At 47.1% G+C, this 16527-nt stretch overlaps 1 protein-coding gene across 1 annotated transcript in view; it reads left to right on the top strand.

The window, feature by feature from the left end:
* Positions 1-9819, top strand: part of LOC140384837 (uncharacterized) — a 57778-nt gene extending 47959 nt beyond the window's left edge. The window contains exons 4-5 of the mRNA XM_072466796.1: positions 2354-2527; positions 9461-9819. Of these exons, the coding sequence (XP_072322897.1) occupies positions 2354-2527; positions 9461-9633 (347 nt within the window). The 3' untranslated portion in view covers positions 9634-9819. The remainder of the gene's footprint in view (positions 1-2353; positions 2528-9460) is intronic.
* Positions 9820-16527: the final 6708 nt, after the last annotated feature.

The raw sequence follows: 16527 nt of genomic DNA on the forward strand, positions 1-16527 counted from the left end.
TTTTAATAGTTGTAATTTACCAGCATGGATCTATTAACAAACCGAACATTTGGGCGATAGGACATTGCAATTAACACACTTTGCTTCTTTTCTGGTTAGAATCCAATCTAGAACAATGGGATGAAAATCTTACTTCTCTGTCGGTTTAAGGATCCTACGTGAAATTATTTTGAGTACTACTCCCAATCATCTTGAGCCAGATCAGCTACACAAAAGTCTCAATATTTCAGCACAAATTAACACTAAATTAGCATTCACTTGAAGAAGGCTTAAAAGATGACTAATGTGGGAAGTGGACCATCTTCACAAGTTAGTTTTTTGACACACTTTACCTGATCAGGGATCCCCAAATGTGAAGTCACTGTCAGATTTAACATGGTTATAAACTCAGCTGTGCCAATAATAGGCGATCAAAAAAGAATACATCTTTGAATTAATTTTTATTTTCTCTAAAATGGAAGTAATGGTGTGAAATCCCAAACTGTTATTTTTTTCAATTTGAAAAAAATCCCAGGATTCAGAGCATCTGAAGATTTTTGCTTGAATAAGTGCAATACAGTTTTGGATGAGGTGAAGTTTGCTAGATGGTAGAATGACCAGAAAGCCAGTTGAGTTTGGAACTGGCAAGGGCTCACAACAGCAGGTGACTGAAGTGGGGCTAAGGTGGGCAGAGGGACGCTTGTTCTCTGTGATGGAGAGATTACTAGATCAGAAGCTCAACTTGCGATTGAATAGGAAGTCAAGGTTGTGAACAATATGGTTCAGCTTGAGACCAGGGCGGAAAATGAGGTGGAATTAGTAGCATGGAGCCAAAGATAATGGCTTCAGAATACCCAGTGTTTAACTTGGAGGAAATTGCAGTTCATCCAAGACAGATTGTCAAGTAAACAGAGCTAGATATTTATGCTTCCTTGTTAAAACCACATCTATATATATTGTCCTTTCTCCCTGTAATCCTGGCCAACATTTATGCACAAACCAACATACCACAAAAAAAATTATCAGGACATTATGGCAGTGCTGTTTGTGGAACCTAGTGTCGACCAATTGGCTGCTGTGTTTCCTACATTATAATGATTTGATTAGATTTATTTATTGTCACGTGTACTGAAGTACAGTGAAAAGTATTGTTCTGCTTACTTTCCTTGCAGATTGCTCCATACATGAATAACATAGAACATATTCTAATAATTATAGAACACATTGTAATAATGATTATAAAAGATGTACGAAGAGGATCTGCAGGGGGGAGCTCGCAGAGTGTTGCCACATCTTGGAATTTTTTTTTTTTTTATTTAAAAATCCAGCTGCAGCCTGTTGTTTTTGTGCCCGATGTCAGTCAGGAAAAGAAAGAGCTGGTGCGATTTCATTGCAGTTTGTCTCCTTGGCTCAGTACTGGTGTTTGGAGAAATGCTTGATCACCTCTCTAATCTCTTCACTCCTGCTGCCCAGCCCAGACCCGGTCAGGCTGGCCAGTTGTCACATTGCGCAGGCCTCACTCCACTCCTCGATCCACACAGCTCCCTGTAATGTATCGCCGGGTATTCGTTCACTCAGAATGGATCTGTGCATTTACTGTAAAGCACAAAACCATACCTCCTGACTTCACAAAGCCTCTCCACCCTGTTTGTTTGACCACACTTCAAAGTACTTTATTGGATGCAAAGCACTTTGGAACATCCAAAAGTTGTGAAAGATGATATTTACATAGAATTAACAGTGCAGAAGGAGGCCATTCGGCCTATCGAGCCTGCACTGGCTCTTGGAAAGAGCACCCTACCCAAGGTTAACCCCACCCAACACTAAGGGCAATTTATCATGGCCAATCCACCTAACCTGCACGTCTTTGGACTGTGGGAGGAAACCGGAGCACCCGGAGGAAACCCACGCACACACGGGGAGGATGTGCAGACTCCGCACAGACAGTGACCCAAGCCGGAATCGAACCCGGGACCCTGGAGCTGTGAAGCAATTGTGCTATCCACAATGCTACCGTGCTGCCCATGTCTTTTTTTCGGTATGTAGTATGAATTTATACAGTAAAACATCATTGCAAACTCTAAGGGATCAACAAAATAATTCTCAGGTTTAAATTTACACAAGGTGGGCTATGCTAATGATTAATTGACCTTAATCTGGGAGCATTTTTAATTAGCATTTACAATGATAAAGGTTTAGCTATCAATACATTATCTGCTGTTATTTAACAACAAAGATTCTATTGAGCCAAGTGATTCAGGGATCCTTAATATATGATGCTAGCCATTAATGTTCTATTTAACTCAATTTTGCCAATTTTAATTCTATTTTGTGCTTTTTGGTTTGCTTCTTCTGCACTATTCTTTGTGTGTAGTATCTATAGGGAAACAGCGGAGAATGCTGTACCAGTACATCAATTTTGATAACCCAGAATTTAATGTACTTACTACAACTGAGATTGATCAGAAAGAACAGACCATACAAGAAAATATCAGTGAGAACAAAACAAAAGTGCCTGTTCCAAGCCATCCAACAGCTCAAACAGCAGGTAATCCAAACCTTGCAAATGCAGAATTCATTTCATTAAATAATTTAATATGTTTCCTCATTGTTAAAAATTATATATTTTTTCTGTGCCATCCACATCCAAGCTTCTGGGAGGATGGAATAGTTGAACTGAGAGAGAAGCAGAACATGTCAATAATATAATTGCTTGACCTGGGGAGGGACCAATTGGCACAAGCTAAGGAATTCAGGTCTTGTGTCAAATGGAAAGAGATATTAGCAGGCACAGAGGAGTAAGGTTCTGGGAGGTGATGGAGATATTTAGGAACCAGAGATGAGAAAGGTATGGAGTAACAGCAAGTTTGTTGACACGAATGGGGCAGACAACAATAAATAAATGTTTGTGATGACGCATATATAAGCCGTAAACACTTTAAGAGGATCAAGATGCACAATGCAGGCAGTTGGTTCTTCCGCAGATCATATGCGATCCCTCCAAGTACTGGCATTTGTATTTGCTAATCACTGCACCACCGTGCTATCCCTTCTCTTGTTTCAACATGTGGGCCCGAAGGTTTGGAAAGGCCGGTTTCCAGTGCTAATGTTCCCACTAGTAAGGAATCTGAAACAAAACTCCAAGATCTGATAGTATAAACAACTTGAGATACATACTAATTTAGTTTCAATGTCACACTTCTACAGCATTATACATGATCACTGAGACTGTTGTGCTGTGCACAAAATTGATCATAAAAGCAAATGCTTAGCTGCTCCTGTTCTTTGCTGTTTCAATTTAAACAGCCTATGTTAGCTTCAGTTGATGAATACTCCTACCCAATGCTTTTGTCCAAGAGGCTTCTCTTTAAAGCTAGTAAAATACATTATTTCTACAGTCAGTGAAAATTGTTTCATTCACATCTCTGATAGTGGCAATTTACACCACCTGAAATTGCTGATCCATTAACATTTTTGACAGAGGCGGGGTGTCAGAAAAATCTTTTCTGCTCCTCTATGGTCTCAAGATAGTAGAGGCTATCACCTTATCCAGGGCCCAAGGATAAGATCAATGCAATGATAATATAATAATAATCTTTATTAGTGTCACAAGTAGGTTTACATAATTAACACTGTGTGGTGAATGTATTACTGCTACCATTCAGCATTGTATTGCATTACATTGTATTGTATTATGTTGATGCCCTTGTGGGCTCCGCCTATAGATCTGCAGCATGTAGGCGGCACTCAGTACAGAGCAGTCGCAGGCAGACACAGATCTAGCTGATTAAAACCACTTCACGTCTACTCTTCGTCTTGTGTGAATTGATGGTCGCATCAATTTAATCAGCTAAGATATCGCTATGGAAGCCGCCCTCAAACCTGATCGACTGGAACTCGACCCACAGGCAGCTGAAGCCAAAGGAATCTTTTTGCACTGGCTCTGCTGTTTTGAGGCCTACCTCGCCGCCTCCTCCTCGCCCGCCATCACAGAGGCACAGAAACTGAGTCTCCTCCACGCCCGGGTGAGCCACCGAATCTCCGTATTTATCAAGGAAGCGACCACGTACGCAGACGCGGTCGCGATCCTCAAAAGACACTACGTGAGGCCAGTGAGCGAAGTGTTTGTCTGGCATCTCCTCACCACTCGCCGTCAACGCCCCGGGGAATCGCTGGAGGAATACCTACGCGACCTGAGGGTACTCGCTCGAAACTACAATTACAAGGATGTCACGGCCTCGCAGTATATGGAACTCGCCATCCGGGACACCTATGTGGCTGGAGTCCGGTCCAACTATGTCAGACAGCGCCAGCTCGAAAAGGGCGCCCTCGACCTAGAAGGGGCTTTAAACTAGTTCAGCAGGGGCTTGGGAACCTGAATTGTAGCTCCAGTATACAGGAGGTTGAGAGTAGTGAGGTCATGAGTAGGGTTTCAAAGTTGCAGGAGTGTACCGGCAGGCAGGAAGGTGGTTTAAAGTGTGTCTTCTTCAATGCCAGGAGCATCCGGAATAAGGAGGGTGAACTTGCGGCATGGGTTGGTACCTGGGACTTCGATGTTGTGGCCATTTCGGAGAGCTGGATAGAGCAGGGGCAGGAATGGTTGTTGCAGATGCCGGGATTTAGATATTTCAGTAAGCTCAGGGAAGGTGGTAAAAGAGGGGGAGGGGTGGCATTGTTAGTCAAGGACAGTATTAGGTGAGCACTTTGGTAATAGTGACCACAATTCGATTACGTTTACTTTAGTGATGGAAAGGGATAGGTATATAGCGCAGGGCAAGGGTTATATCTCGGGGAAAGGCAATTATGATGTGATGAGGCAAGACTTAGGATACATCGGATGGAGAGGAAAACTGCAGGGGATGGGCACAATGGAAATGTGGAGCTTGTTCAAGGAACAGCTACTGCGTGTCCTTGATAAGTATGTACCTGTCAGGCAGGGAGGAAGTGGTCGAGTGAGGGTACCGTGGTTTACTAAAGCAGTCGAAACACTTGTCAAGAGGAAGAAGGAGACTTATGTAAAGATGAGACATGAAGGTTCAGTTAGGGCATTCGAGAGTTACAAGTTAGCTAGGAAGGACCTAAAGAGAGAGCTAAGAAGAGCCAGGAGGGGACATGAGAAGTCTTTGGCAGGTAGGATCAAGGATAACCCTAAAGCTTTCTATAGATATGTCAAGAATAAAAGAATGACTAGGGTAAGAGTAGGGCCAGTCAAGGACAGTAGTGGGAAGTTGTGCTTGGAGTCCAAGGAGATAGGAGAGGTGCTAAATGAATATTTTTGGTCAGTATTCACACAGGAAAAAGACAATGTTGTCGAGGAGAATACTGAGATTCAGGCTATTAGACTAGAAGGGCTTGAGGTTCATAAGGAGGAGGTGTTAGCAATTCTGGAATGTGTGAAAATAGATAAGTCACCTGGGCCGGATGGGATTTATCCTAGGATTCTCTGGGAAGCTAGGGAGGAGATTGCTGAGCCTTTGGCCTTGATCTTTAAGTCATCCTTGTCTACAGGAATATTGCCAGAAGACTGGAGGATAGCAAATGTTGTCCCCTTGTTCAAGAATGGGAGTAGAGATAACCCCGGCAACTATAGGCCGGGGTTATCTGAGCCTTACTTCTGTTGTGGGAAAAATCTTGGAAAGGTTTATAAGAGATAGGATGTATAATCATCTGGAAAGGAATAATTTGATTAGAGATAGTCAACACGGTTTTGTGAAGGGTAGGTCGTGCCTCACAAACCTGGAGTTCTTTGAGAAGATGACCAAACAGGTGGATGAGGGTAAAGCAGTTGATGTGGTGCATATGGATTTCAGTGAAGCGTTTCATAAGGTTCCCCATGGTAGGCTACTGCAGGAAATACGGAGGCATGCGATTCAGGGTGATTTAGCAGTTTGGATCAGAAATTGGCTAGCTGGAAGAAGACAAAGGGTGGTGGTTGATGGGAAATGTTCAGACTGGAGTCCAGTTACCAGTGGTGTACCACAAGGATCTGTTTTGGGGCCACTGCAGTTTGTCATTTCTATAAATGACCTGGAGGAGGGCGTAGAAGGATGGGTGAGTAAATTTGCAGATGACACTAAAGTCAGTGGAGTTGTGGACAGTGCGGAAGGATGTTACAAGTTACAGAGGGACATAGATAAGCTGCAGCGCTGGGCTGAGAGGTGGCAAATGGAGTTTAGTGCAGAAAAGTGTGAGGTGATTCATTTTGGAAGGAATAACAGGAAGACTGAGTACTGGGCTAATGGTAAGATTCTTGGCAGTGTGGATGAGCAGAGAGATCTCGGTGTCCATGTACATAGATCCCTGAAAGTTGCCACCCAGGTTGAGAGGGTTGTTAAGAAGGTCATGTTGCAGCTATACAACACTCTGGTGCGGCCGCATTTGGAATATTGCGTGCAATTCTGGTCGCCGCATTACAGGAAGGATGTGGAAGCATTGGAAAGGGTGCAGAGGAGATTTACCAGAATGTTGCCTGGTATGGAGGGAAGATCCTATGAGGAAAGGCTGAGGGACTTGAGGCTGTTTTCGTTAGAGAGAAGAAGGTTAAGAGGTGACTTAATTGAGGCATACAAGATGATCAGAGGATTGGATAGGGTGGACAGTGAGAGCCTTTTTCCTCGGATGGTGATGTCTAGCACGAGGGGACATAGCTTTAAATTGAGGGGAGATAGATATAAGACAGATGTCAGAGGTAGGTTCTTTACTCAGAGAGTAGTAAGGGCGTGGAATGCCCTGCCTGCAACAGTAGTGGACTCGCCAACACGAAGGACATTCAAATGGTCATTGGATAGACATATGGACAATATGGGAATAGTGTAGATGGGCTTTAGAGTGGTTTCACAGGTCGGCGCAACATCGAGGGCCGAAGGGCCTGTACTGCGCTGTAATGTTCTAGGTTCTATGTTCTATGAGACGGTAAAACGGTAAAACCCCTTAGCAGTAGCTTTCCAGAGCCTCAATGCTTTCCCCTCCGACCACCCGATTCCCTCGTGGACATGCGACCAGAGGGTATCCCAGGCCTGTGCCACCCAACTGCCCACCCAACCCGGGGCGCTGCCCTGCTATTTCTGCGGCCAGCACCTCAGGCAGCGCTGCCCGGCCGGAACGCGACCTGTAGCGACTGCGGCAAGAAAGGACACTTTGCCAAAGTCTGCCTGGCCAGATCCAAAGCTCCTAAATCGCAGGCCCGGCTCACAGACTCACAGGCCCGCAGACCCCGCAGCATGGCTGCGTGCCTGCCGGTACCGCCCCCTACGGACGCATCATCAGCCCCGTGGGGGACACCAACTTTAACCCTACCCGACACGTGCGACTCATGGGGCCGCCATCTTCAACGATGCCCAACACATACGACCGACGGGGGCCGCCATCTTCAACGCCGCCCGACACGTACGACCGACGCGGGCTGCCATCTTGGGACCACTCCGCTACCTCCGACCACGTCGGCTACCCGCAGCTCGGCGCTGTCATCCTCGACCAGTCCCGGCCTAAGCACCTCAGGAACTCGATGATCACCGTCCGGGACAATGGGCACGAAACGCCCTGTCTGTTTGACTCTGGGAGCACGGAGAGCTTCATACACCCAGACACGGTAAGGCGCTGTTCTCTCCAGATTTCCCCCGCATCCCAAAGAATCTCCCTTGCTTCCGGATCACATTCAGTGCAGATCTGGGGGTACTATGTCGTGAACCTTGCGATACAGGGCGGCGAGTACGCCAATTTTAAACTGCATGTCCTCCCCCATCTCTGTGCTCCTCTCCTGTTAAGACTGGACTTCCAGTGCAACCTCAGGAGCCTGAGCCTGAAGTTCGGCGGGCCCCTACGCCCTCTCACCGTATGTAGCCTCGCGACCCTTAAGGTCACCCCTCCCTCGCTCTTCGCGAACCTCACCGCCGACTGTAAACCCGTCACCACCAGGAGCAGGCGGTACAGTGTCCAGGACAGAACTTTTATCAAGTCAGAGGTCCAGCGGCTCCTGAGGGAGGGGATCATTGAGGCCAGTAATAGCCCCTGGAGAGCCCAAGTGGTGGTCGTCAGGACCGGGGAAAAGAACCAGATGGTTGTAGACTACAGCCAAACCATAAATCGGTATACGCAACTCGATGCGTACCCCCTTCCCCGGATAGCGGACATGGTGAATCAGATTGCACGCTTCCCCTTTGCCATCCCATGCCTCGACATGACCGCGGCCACTGTCATTAAGGCCCTACAGAGCATCTTCACCCTGTTCGGTTTCCCCACTTACGTCGACAGTGACTCGTTTATGAGCGACGAACTGCGTCAGTACCTGCTCGGTAAGGACATTGCCTCAAGCAGGACTACCAGTTACAGCCCCGAGGGAAACGGACAGGTGTTGAGGGAGAACGCGACGGTATGGAAGGCAGTCCTTCTGGCCCTACGGTCTAGAAGTCTCCCAGTTTGCCGCTAGCAGGAGGTCCACCCCGACGCGCTCCACTCAATTAGGTCGCTCCTCTGCACAGCCACAAACGAGACCTCTCATGACCGCCTATTTGTCTTCCCCAGGAGATCCACCTCCGGAGTCTCGACAACACCGGGGTCTGTCCTCCTCCGAAAGCACGTGAGGAGCCATAAGTCCGACCCCGCTGGTCGAGAGGGTCCAGTTCCTTCACATCAACCCTCAGTATGCACCACGACGGCCAACAGGATACAGTCCTCCTCCGGGATCTGGCACCCACCGGTTCCCCTGCAACCATCACCTACCCCCCCCTCTACACCGAACACTGCCCCGCCCCTAAATGGCTCCCCCCCTCCTCCTCCCCTCCTCCTCCCCCCTCCTCCTCCCCTCCTCCTCCCCCTCCTCCTCCCGCCTTCCCCCTTTCCTCCTCCTCCTCCTCCCCCTCCTCCTCTTCCCCCTCCTCCTCTTCCCCCTCCTCCTCTTCCCCCTCCTCCTCTTCCCCCTCCTCCTCTTCCCCCTCCTCCTCTTCCCCCTCCTCCTCCTCCCCCCCTCCTCCCTCCCCCCCTCCTCCTCCCCCCCTCCTCCTCCCCCCCTCCTCCTCCCCCCCTCCTCCTCCTCCTTCCCCCCTCCTCCTCCTCCCCCCTCCTCCTCCTCCCCCCTCCTCCTCCCTCCCCCTCCTCCTCCTCCTCCCTCCTCCTCCTCCCCCTCCACTGCGCATGCGCGGGGATGCCGTGAGCGGCCGCTGACGCTCCCTGCATGCGCCGCCCGGCAAAGTCATTTCCGCGCCAGCTGGCGGGGCACCAAAGGCCTTTCCCGCCAGCTGGCGGGGCAGAAATCAGTCCGGTGCAGGCCTAGCCCCTTAAGGTTAGGGCTTGGCCGCTCAAGATGCGGAGGATTCCGCACCTTTGAGGCGGCGTGCTGCCGGACTGATTCGCGCCGTTTTTGGCGCCGCTCGGCTGACATCGCGCCGATTGCGGAGAATTTCGCCCCTGCACTTTATTTACATGCATCTGTTAGTCAGATAACAAACATAATTTGTAAAATAATAATCACATTTTACATTCACAGGTAATGAAAATAAGGAAGATTCCCTTTTGCGGACTTCACCAAGTTTGTCTTTAGGTACACCAGAAAAATCTGCGCCCAACAAGTCAGCACAAGTCTCTCTGGATATTAACAAGATGCTTAGTATTTGTTCAGCTCCTTTGGTACCCCCACTGTCTCCACAGCCAAAATGTTAATTTGTGAGAAAAATCAAAAGTGCTGCAAAGAGTCACCTCTTGAACTATCTTTCAGTATGTAAAATCATTTTGTCATTTAATTGGACAATGGATATGGATTTTGGAAACCTGGAAACTTGGTCAGCAATAACAGACATAGAATTAGAGAGATGTGCAATGCTCATTAAAAAAACCTTTGTGCAAAGATGGATGGAAAAGCTTTGAAGCACAATGAATTAGTCTGATAAGTATGGGAAACTGTATTTTTGTGTTAACAGAATGACTATTGTTGTACAAGATTTAATTACAATTTTAAAAACATTCATATATTTCTCAGCAAAGCTAAAATAAAAGAGGTGGTTTCATAGTAGTGCAATCAACCCACCATTCAATTAGATCATGGCAGATCTACATGCCTCAACTTAATTTCTGTCTCAGATCCATACCTCTCGATAACCCTCACCTAATTAAAGCACTGTTTCCAAAGGTATACATCAATACAATAACCATTGTCAAAGGGTCATACAAGTGTGTGCCCGCTATCCTGGGAGTCACGACACTTCCAACCATAGGCACTCAAAAAGTGCCAGAGATGTTCTGTCCAACACAGCCATTGGAAGGTTGGGTTATTGGAGGCAAGGGATATCTATTGAATAGATGGCTCATAATCCCATGAGGAATCTCCATAGAGGGGCTCGGATGCGTCACAATGAGAGCCACGGGTCTACTAGGGCCTTCACTGAGCAGGTCACTGGTCTGCTCAAAATGAGCTTAGACTGTGCAGGCATGCGCAATCAGCATGGGTCTGCTGCACCATTTACAACCTGGCAATCCAGAGAGGGGAATGGAGTGAGCCACATCCTCTGACAAAATGTCTCAGAACAAGTCCAATGAAAAACAGGAAGTCAAAGTCGAAACGTGATCTGAGCCCCTCCTATTAGCCTGATAACAATAAAATGGTGAGAATTTGACACAATGTGCAGGAATAGTCAGCTGGTCTTTCAACCTCAGTGGAGAGACAACGTTAAAAGGTACAATATGACTCTTTTTCTTAACACTTCTGCAGAAGGGGACTGGGACAGATGTGCTCAGCTGTTATTTCCTCCATAGCAAGAGTCCTGAATGCGACACTGCTGACACAACAGTCCACAGAATGGAAAAATCATGCCCTCACCTGCTGCTGTTCAGTTGCTTCAGTGTCTGTTCTGGACTTTCTCCGAGCGCCGCTAATTGGCCAGCTGATGAGCGATTCACCATGCTGTAGGAGCAAAGGCCTGCGGATTGTACACTTCCCATTTCGCCATCCTCTGCTGCTGAAAACTAGAAAATCCAGCCAATATTCACTCTCTTACCTGGTTCTTTCATTTGCTGTTTCCTCCACCTGTCTCTTTCTCTCAGCTTCTTAATTTTTTTCTCTTCTTGTTGGTTATTTTAGTGGGAAAAGTCGTCCATGGTAGGGGTTGCAATGAATATGCGGCCCTCAGGCGGTCTCTTACCATTTCATCCTGTAGCCACCACCAATCTCCCCCATTCCCATTGCGTCCCTTTGAACTCTCCACAGAACTCCAGAATCCTCCCTCCTTTTTCTCCATTGCTTGTGCTCATTTGCATTTGTATTTTACCAAAATCCTTCAGACCCAAGCCCAAGACTTTTATTTATCCTTTCCTTTCCCCTCTTAGCACATTTCATTTTTGCCTCCATAAATATCAAACCCAAGCTTCAAAGTCCACAGCAATGAGCTTTCTAAAATAGTCTAACAACCCACTCAGTTCAAAGAACAAAGAAAAGTACAGCACAGGAACCGGTCCTTTGGCCCTCCAAGCCTGTGCCCACCATGCTGGCCTTCTAAACTAAAATCTTCTACACTTCCTGGGTCCGTATCCCTCTTCCCATCCTATTCATGTATTTGTCAAGATGCCCCTTAAATGTCACTATCGTCCCTGCTTCCACCACCTCCTCCAGCAGCGAGTTCCAGGCACCCACTACCCTCTGTGTGAAAAACTTGCCTCGTACATCTACTCTAAACGTTGCCCCTCGCATCTTAAACCTATGCCCCCTAGTAATTGACCCCTCGACCCTGGGAAAAAGCCTCTGACTATCCACTCTGTCTATGCCACTCATAATTTTGTGGGTCGCCCCTCAACCTCAGTCGTTCCAGTGAGAACAAACAGTTTATTCCACCGCTCCTCATACCTAATGCCCTCCATACCAGGCAACATCCTGGTAAATCTCTTCTGCACCCTCTCTAAAGCCTCCACATCCTTCTGGTAGTGTGGCGACCAGAATTGAACACTATACTCCCAAGTGTGGCCTAACTAAGGTTCTATACAGCTGCAACATGACTTGCCAATTCTTATACTCAATGCCCCGGCCAATGAAGGCAAGCATGCCGTATGCCTTCTCGACTACCTTCCCCACCAGTGTTGCCCCTTTCAGTGACCTGTGGACCTGTACACCTAGATCTTTCTGACTTTCAATACTCTTGAGGGTTCTACCATTCACTGTATATTCGCTACCTGCATTAGACCTTCCAAAATGCATTACCTCACATTTGTCCGGATTAAACTCCATCTGCCATCTCTCCGCCAAAGTCTCCAAACAATCTAAATCCTGCTGTATCCTCTGACAGTCCTCATCGCTATCCGCAATTCCACCAACCTTTGTGTCGTCTGCAAATTTACTAATCCGACCAGTTACATTTTCCTCCAAATCATTTATATATACTACGAACAGCAAAGGTCCCAGCACTGATCCCTACGGAACACCATTAGTCACAGCCCTCCAATCAGAAAAGCACCCTTCCATTGCTACTCTCTGCCTTCTATGACCTAGCCAGTTCTGTATCCATCTTGCCAGCTCACCCCTGATCCTGTGTGACTTCAGCTTTTGTACCAGTCTGCCATGAGGGACCTTGTCAAAGGCCTTACTGAAGTACATATAGACAACATCCACTGCCCTACCTGCATCGATCATCTTTGTGACCTCTTCGAAAAACTCTATCAAGTTAGTGAGACACGACCTCCCCTTCACAAAACCGTGCTGCCTCTCGCTAATACGTCCATTTGCTTCCAAGTGGGAGTAGATCCTGTCTCGAAGAATTCTCTCCAGTAATTTCCCTACCACTGACGTAAGACTCACCGGCCTGGATTATCCTTGCTACCCTTCTTAAACAAAGGAACAACATTGGCTATTCTCCAGTCCTCCGGAACATCACCTGAAGACAGTGAGGATCCAAAGATCTCTGTCAAGGCCTCAGCAATTTCCTCTCTCACCTCCTTCAGTATTCTGGGGTCGATCCCATCTGGCCCTGGGGACTTATCTACCTTAATATTTTTCAAGATGCACAACACCTCGTCTTTTTGGATCTCAATGTGACCCAGGCTATCTACACACCCTTCTCCAGACTCAACATCCACAAATTCCTTCTCTTTGGTGAATACTGATGCAAAGTATTAATTTAGTACCTCACCCATTTCCTCTGGCTCCACACATAGATTCCCTTGCCTATCCTTCAGTGGACCAACCCTTTCCCTGGCTACCCTCTTGCTTTTTATGTACGTGTAAAAAGCCTTGGGATTTTCCTATTTACCAATTACTTTTCGTGACCCCTTTTAGCCCTTCTGACTCCTTGCTTAAGTTCCTTCCTACTTTCCTTATATTCCACACAGGCTCCGTCTGTTCCCAGCCTTATAACCCTGACAAATGCATCCTTTTTTTTTTGACAAGGCCTACAATATCTCTCGTTATCCAAGGTTCCCGAAATTTGCCATATTTATCCTTCTTCCGCACAGGAACATGCCGGTCCTGAATTCCTTTCAACTGACATTTGAAAGCCTCCCACATGTCTGATGTTGATTTACCCTCAAACATCCGCCCCCAATCTAGGTTCTTCAGTTCCTGCCTAATATTGTTATAATTAGCCTTCCCCCAATTTAGCACCCTAGGACCACTCTTATCCTTGTCCACCAGCACTTTAAAACTTACTGAATTGTGGTCACTGTTCCCGAAATGCTCTCCTACTGAAACCTCTACTACCTGGCCGGGCTCATTCCCCAATACCAGGTCCAGTACAGCCCCTTCCCTAGTTGGACTATCTGCATATTATTTTAAGAAACCCTCATGGATGCTCCTTACAAACTCTGCCCCATCCAAGCCCCTAGCACTAAGTGAATCCCAGTCAATATTGGGGAAGTTGAAGTCTCCCATCACAACAACCCTGTTGCTTTTACTCCTTTCCAAAATCTGTCTACCTATCTGCTCCTCTATCTCCCACTGGCTAGTAAACCCCCAACATTGTAACTGCACCCTTCTTATTCCTGATCTCTACCTCTGAGGTGTCCTCCCGTAGTACAGCTGTGATATTCTCCCTCACCAGAGTGCAACTCCGCCACCCTTTTTACATCCCCCTCTATCCCGCCTGAAACATCTAATTCCTGGAACGTTTAGCTGCCAATCCTGTCCTTCCCTCAACCAGGTCTCTGTAATGGCAACAACATCATAGTTCTAAGTACTAATCCAAGCTCTAGGTTCATCTGCCACCAGACCCGCTGTTTTCAGCAACATCTCCCAGTCTGCTCTTCCTCAGAGCCAAACTGGCCCTATTCCCTAGTTCTCCCTCAATGTTTTCACCTTCTGACCTATTGCTCCGGTACCCACCACCCTGCCATACTAGCTTAAACCCTCCCACGTGATACTAGCAAACCTCGCAGCCAGGATATTTATGCCTCTCCAGTTTAGATGCAACCCGTCCTTCTTATACAGGTCACATCTGCCCCGGAAGAGCTCCCAGTGGTCCAGATAACAGAAACCCTCCCTCCTACACCAGCTATTTAGCCATGTGTTTAGCTGCCCTTTCTTCTTATTTCTAGCCTCACTGGCACGTGGCACAGGGAGTAATCCCGAGATTACAACCCTAGAGGTCCTGTCTTTTAACTTTCTGCCTAACTCCCTGAACTCCTGCTGCAGGACCTCATGCCCCTTCCTGGCTATGTCGTTAGTACCAATATGTACAACGACCTCTGCCTGTTTGCCCTCCCCCTTCAGGATGCCCGCTACCCGTTCTGAGACATCCTGGACCCTAGCACCAGGGAGGCAACATACCATCCTGGAGTCTCTTTCACGTCCACAGAAGCGCCTATCTGTGCCCCTGACTATAGAGTCCCCTATGACTATTGCCCTACTGTGCTTTGACCCTCCCTGCTGAACATCAGAGCCAGCTGTGGTGCACTGCTCTGGCTGCTGCTGTTTTCCCCTGATAGGCTATTCCCCCCAACAGTATTCAAAGTGGTATACCTGTTCGAGAGGGGGACAACCACAAGGGATTCCTGCACTGACTGCCTGCCCCTTCTGGTGGTCACCCATCTCTGCACCTTGGGTGTGACCACATCTCTATAACTCCTACCGAACCACGTGGTCTGTGAGGAGCTGCCATTGGTTACACTTGCTGCAGATGTAGTCAACCGGAACGCTGGAAGCGTCACAGATCTGCCATATCTCACAGTTGGAGCACTGCACTCCAATGAGTGACATTTAAGCACTAATTAATTAATTTAAAATAAACACTTGAATTATTGTTAGATTGAGTTACAATTAACTATATGGCCCTGACGCTAGATGATTTTTACTGTAAAATTAAATGCTAATTACCGATCACTGCCCTCCGGTTTAGTTACTCCACTATCTAGTTAATCAATTAGATTTGTTTTGCAATATTTTTTTTCCAAATTTAACAGATTCCCAACCAGCCAATCAGGTCACAGCTTTACTGTGATGTCACTTACAGTACCCCCCCCCCCACAATTTGAAAAGGTAATAAAAATAAAAATCACTTACCTTCCCAGGATGCTCTCTGGTTCTCTCCCTGCAGATTAACAGTTACAGGCCAGAAGAAAGAGAACAAAACGGTAGGGGAAAAGCACCTTCTCCCACTCTGCACCCAATTACCTCACTGCGCCAAATTACCAAGTTCCAATTCCCACTCTGGATGTGTCTCACTCACTCAGGCTGTGTCTCCTTCACTTGCGCAAAGCTTACTGAGTGCGCTTTCTGTCTGTCTTTTATACAGACCTCAGCTAACCAGGGTGACTCACACTACTTAAGCTTCAAACAGAAGAATACAATGTACACCCTTGTGCCACTAAACAGGCCTCAGGTGACTGGCAGATAACTGCCTCTCAGCAATTAGGATGGGGACAGCTTCAGCCAATCAGACACAAAGCTACACACTGCACTTTTAACTGAAAAACAGCAAAATAAGACTTACCACTTAACTTTCCTGATTACCTCACTGCACCAAATTACCAAGTTCCAATTCCCACTCTGGATGAGTCTCACTCACTCAGGATGTGTCTCCTTCCTTGCGCAAAGTTCTATCAAAATGTGACAGAAAAGTTGAAGAACAAAACTGGATGGACCACCCATCATCAACCTTGGCACCAGAAATGATGAACCTTGCCCAGTCAACCCTGCAAAGCCCTCCTCATTAACATCTAGGCATATGCCAAAATTCAGAGAGTTGTCTCACAGACTAGTCAACAACCTGACATAGTCAAAACTGAATGTTTTTTTTATTCGTTTACGGGACATGGGCGTCACAGATTTTGCCAGTATTTATTACCTATCCCTAATTGCCCTTGAGGGGGCAGTTAAGAGTCAACCACATTGCTGTGGGTCTGGAGTCACATGTAGGCCAGACCAGGTAAGGATGGCAGATTCCTTCACTAAAGGACATTAGTGAACCAGATGGGTTTTTCCGACAATCAAAAATGTTTTCATAGTCATCACTAGAATTTTAATTCCAGATTTTGTTAATGACCCAGACTCTCCCCTTGTCATCCCTGATCCTACTGGCAGGAAAGATGTGCAGGCTAGGTGGATTGGCCGTGCTAAATTGCCATTAGTGTCCAAAATTGGCC

The sequence above is a fragment of the Scyliorhinus torazame genome, chromosome 10 (genome assembly GCF_047496885.1).
Source record: "Scyliorhinus torazame isolate Kashiwa2021f chromosome 10, sScyTor2.1, whole genome shotgun sequence".
In the NCBI taxonomy this organism is placed as follows: Eukaryota; Metazoa; Chordata; class Chondrichthyes; order Carcharhiniformes; family Scyliorhinidae; genus Scyliorhinus; species Scyliorhinus torazame.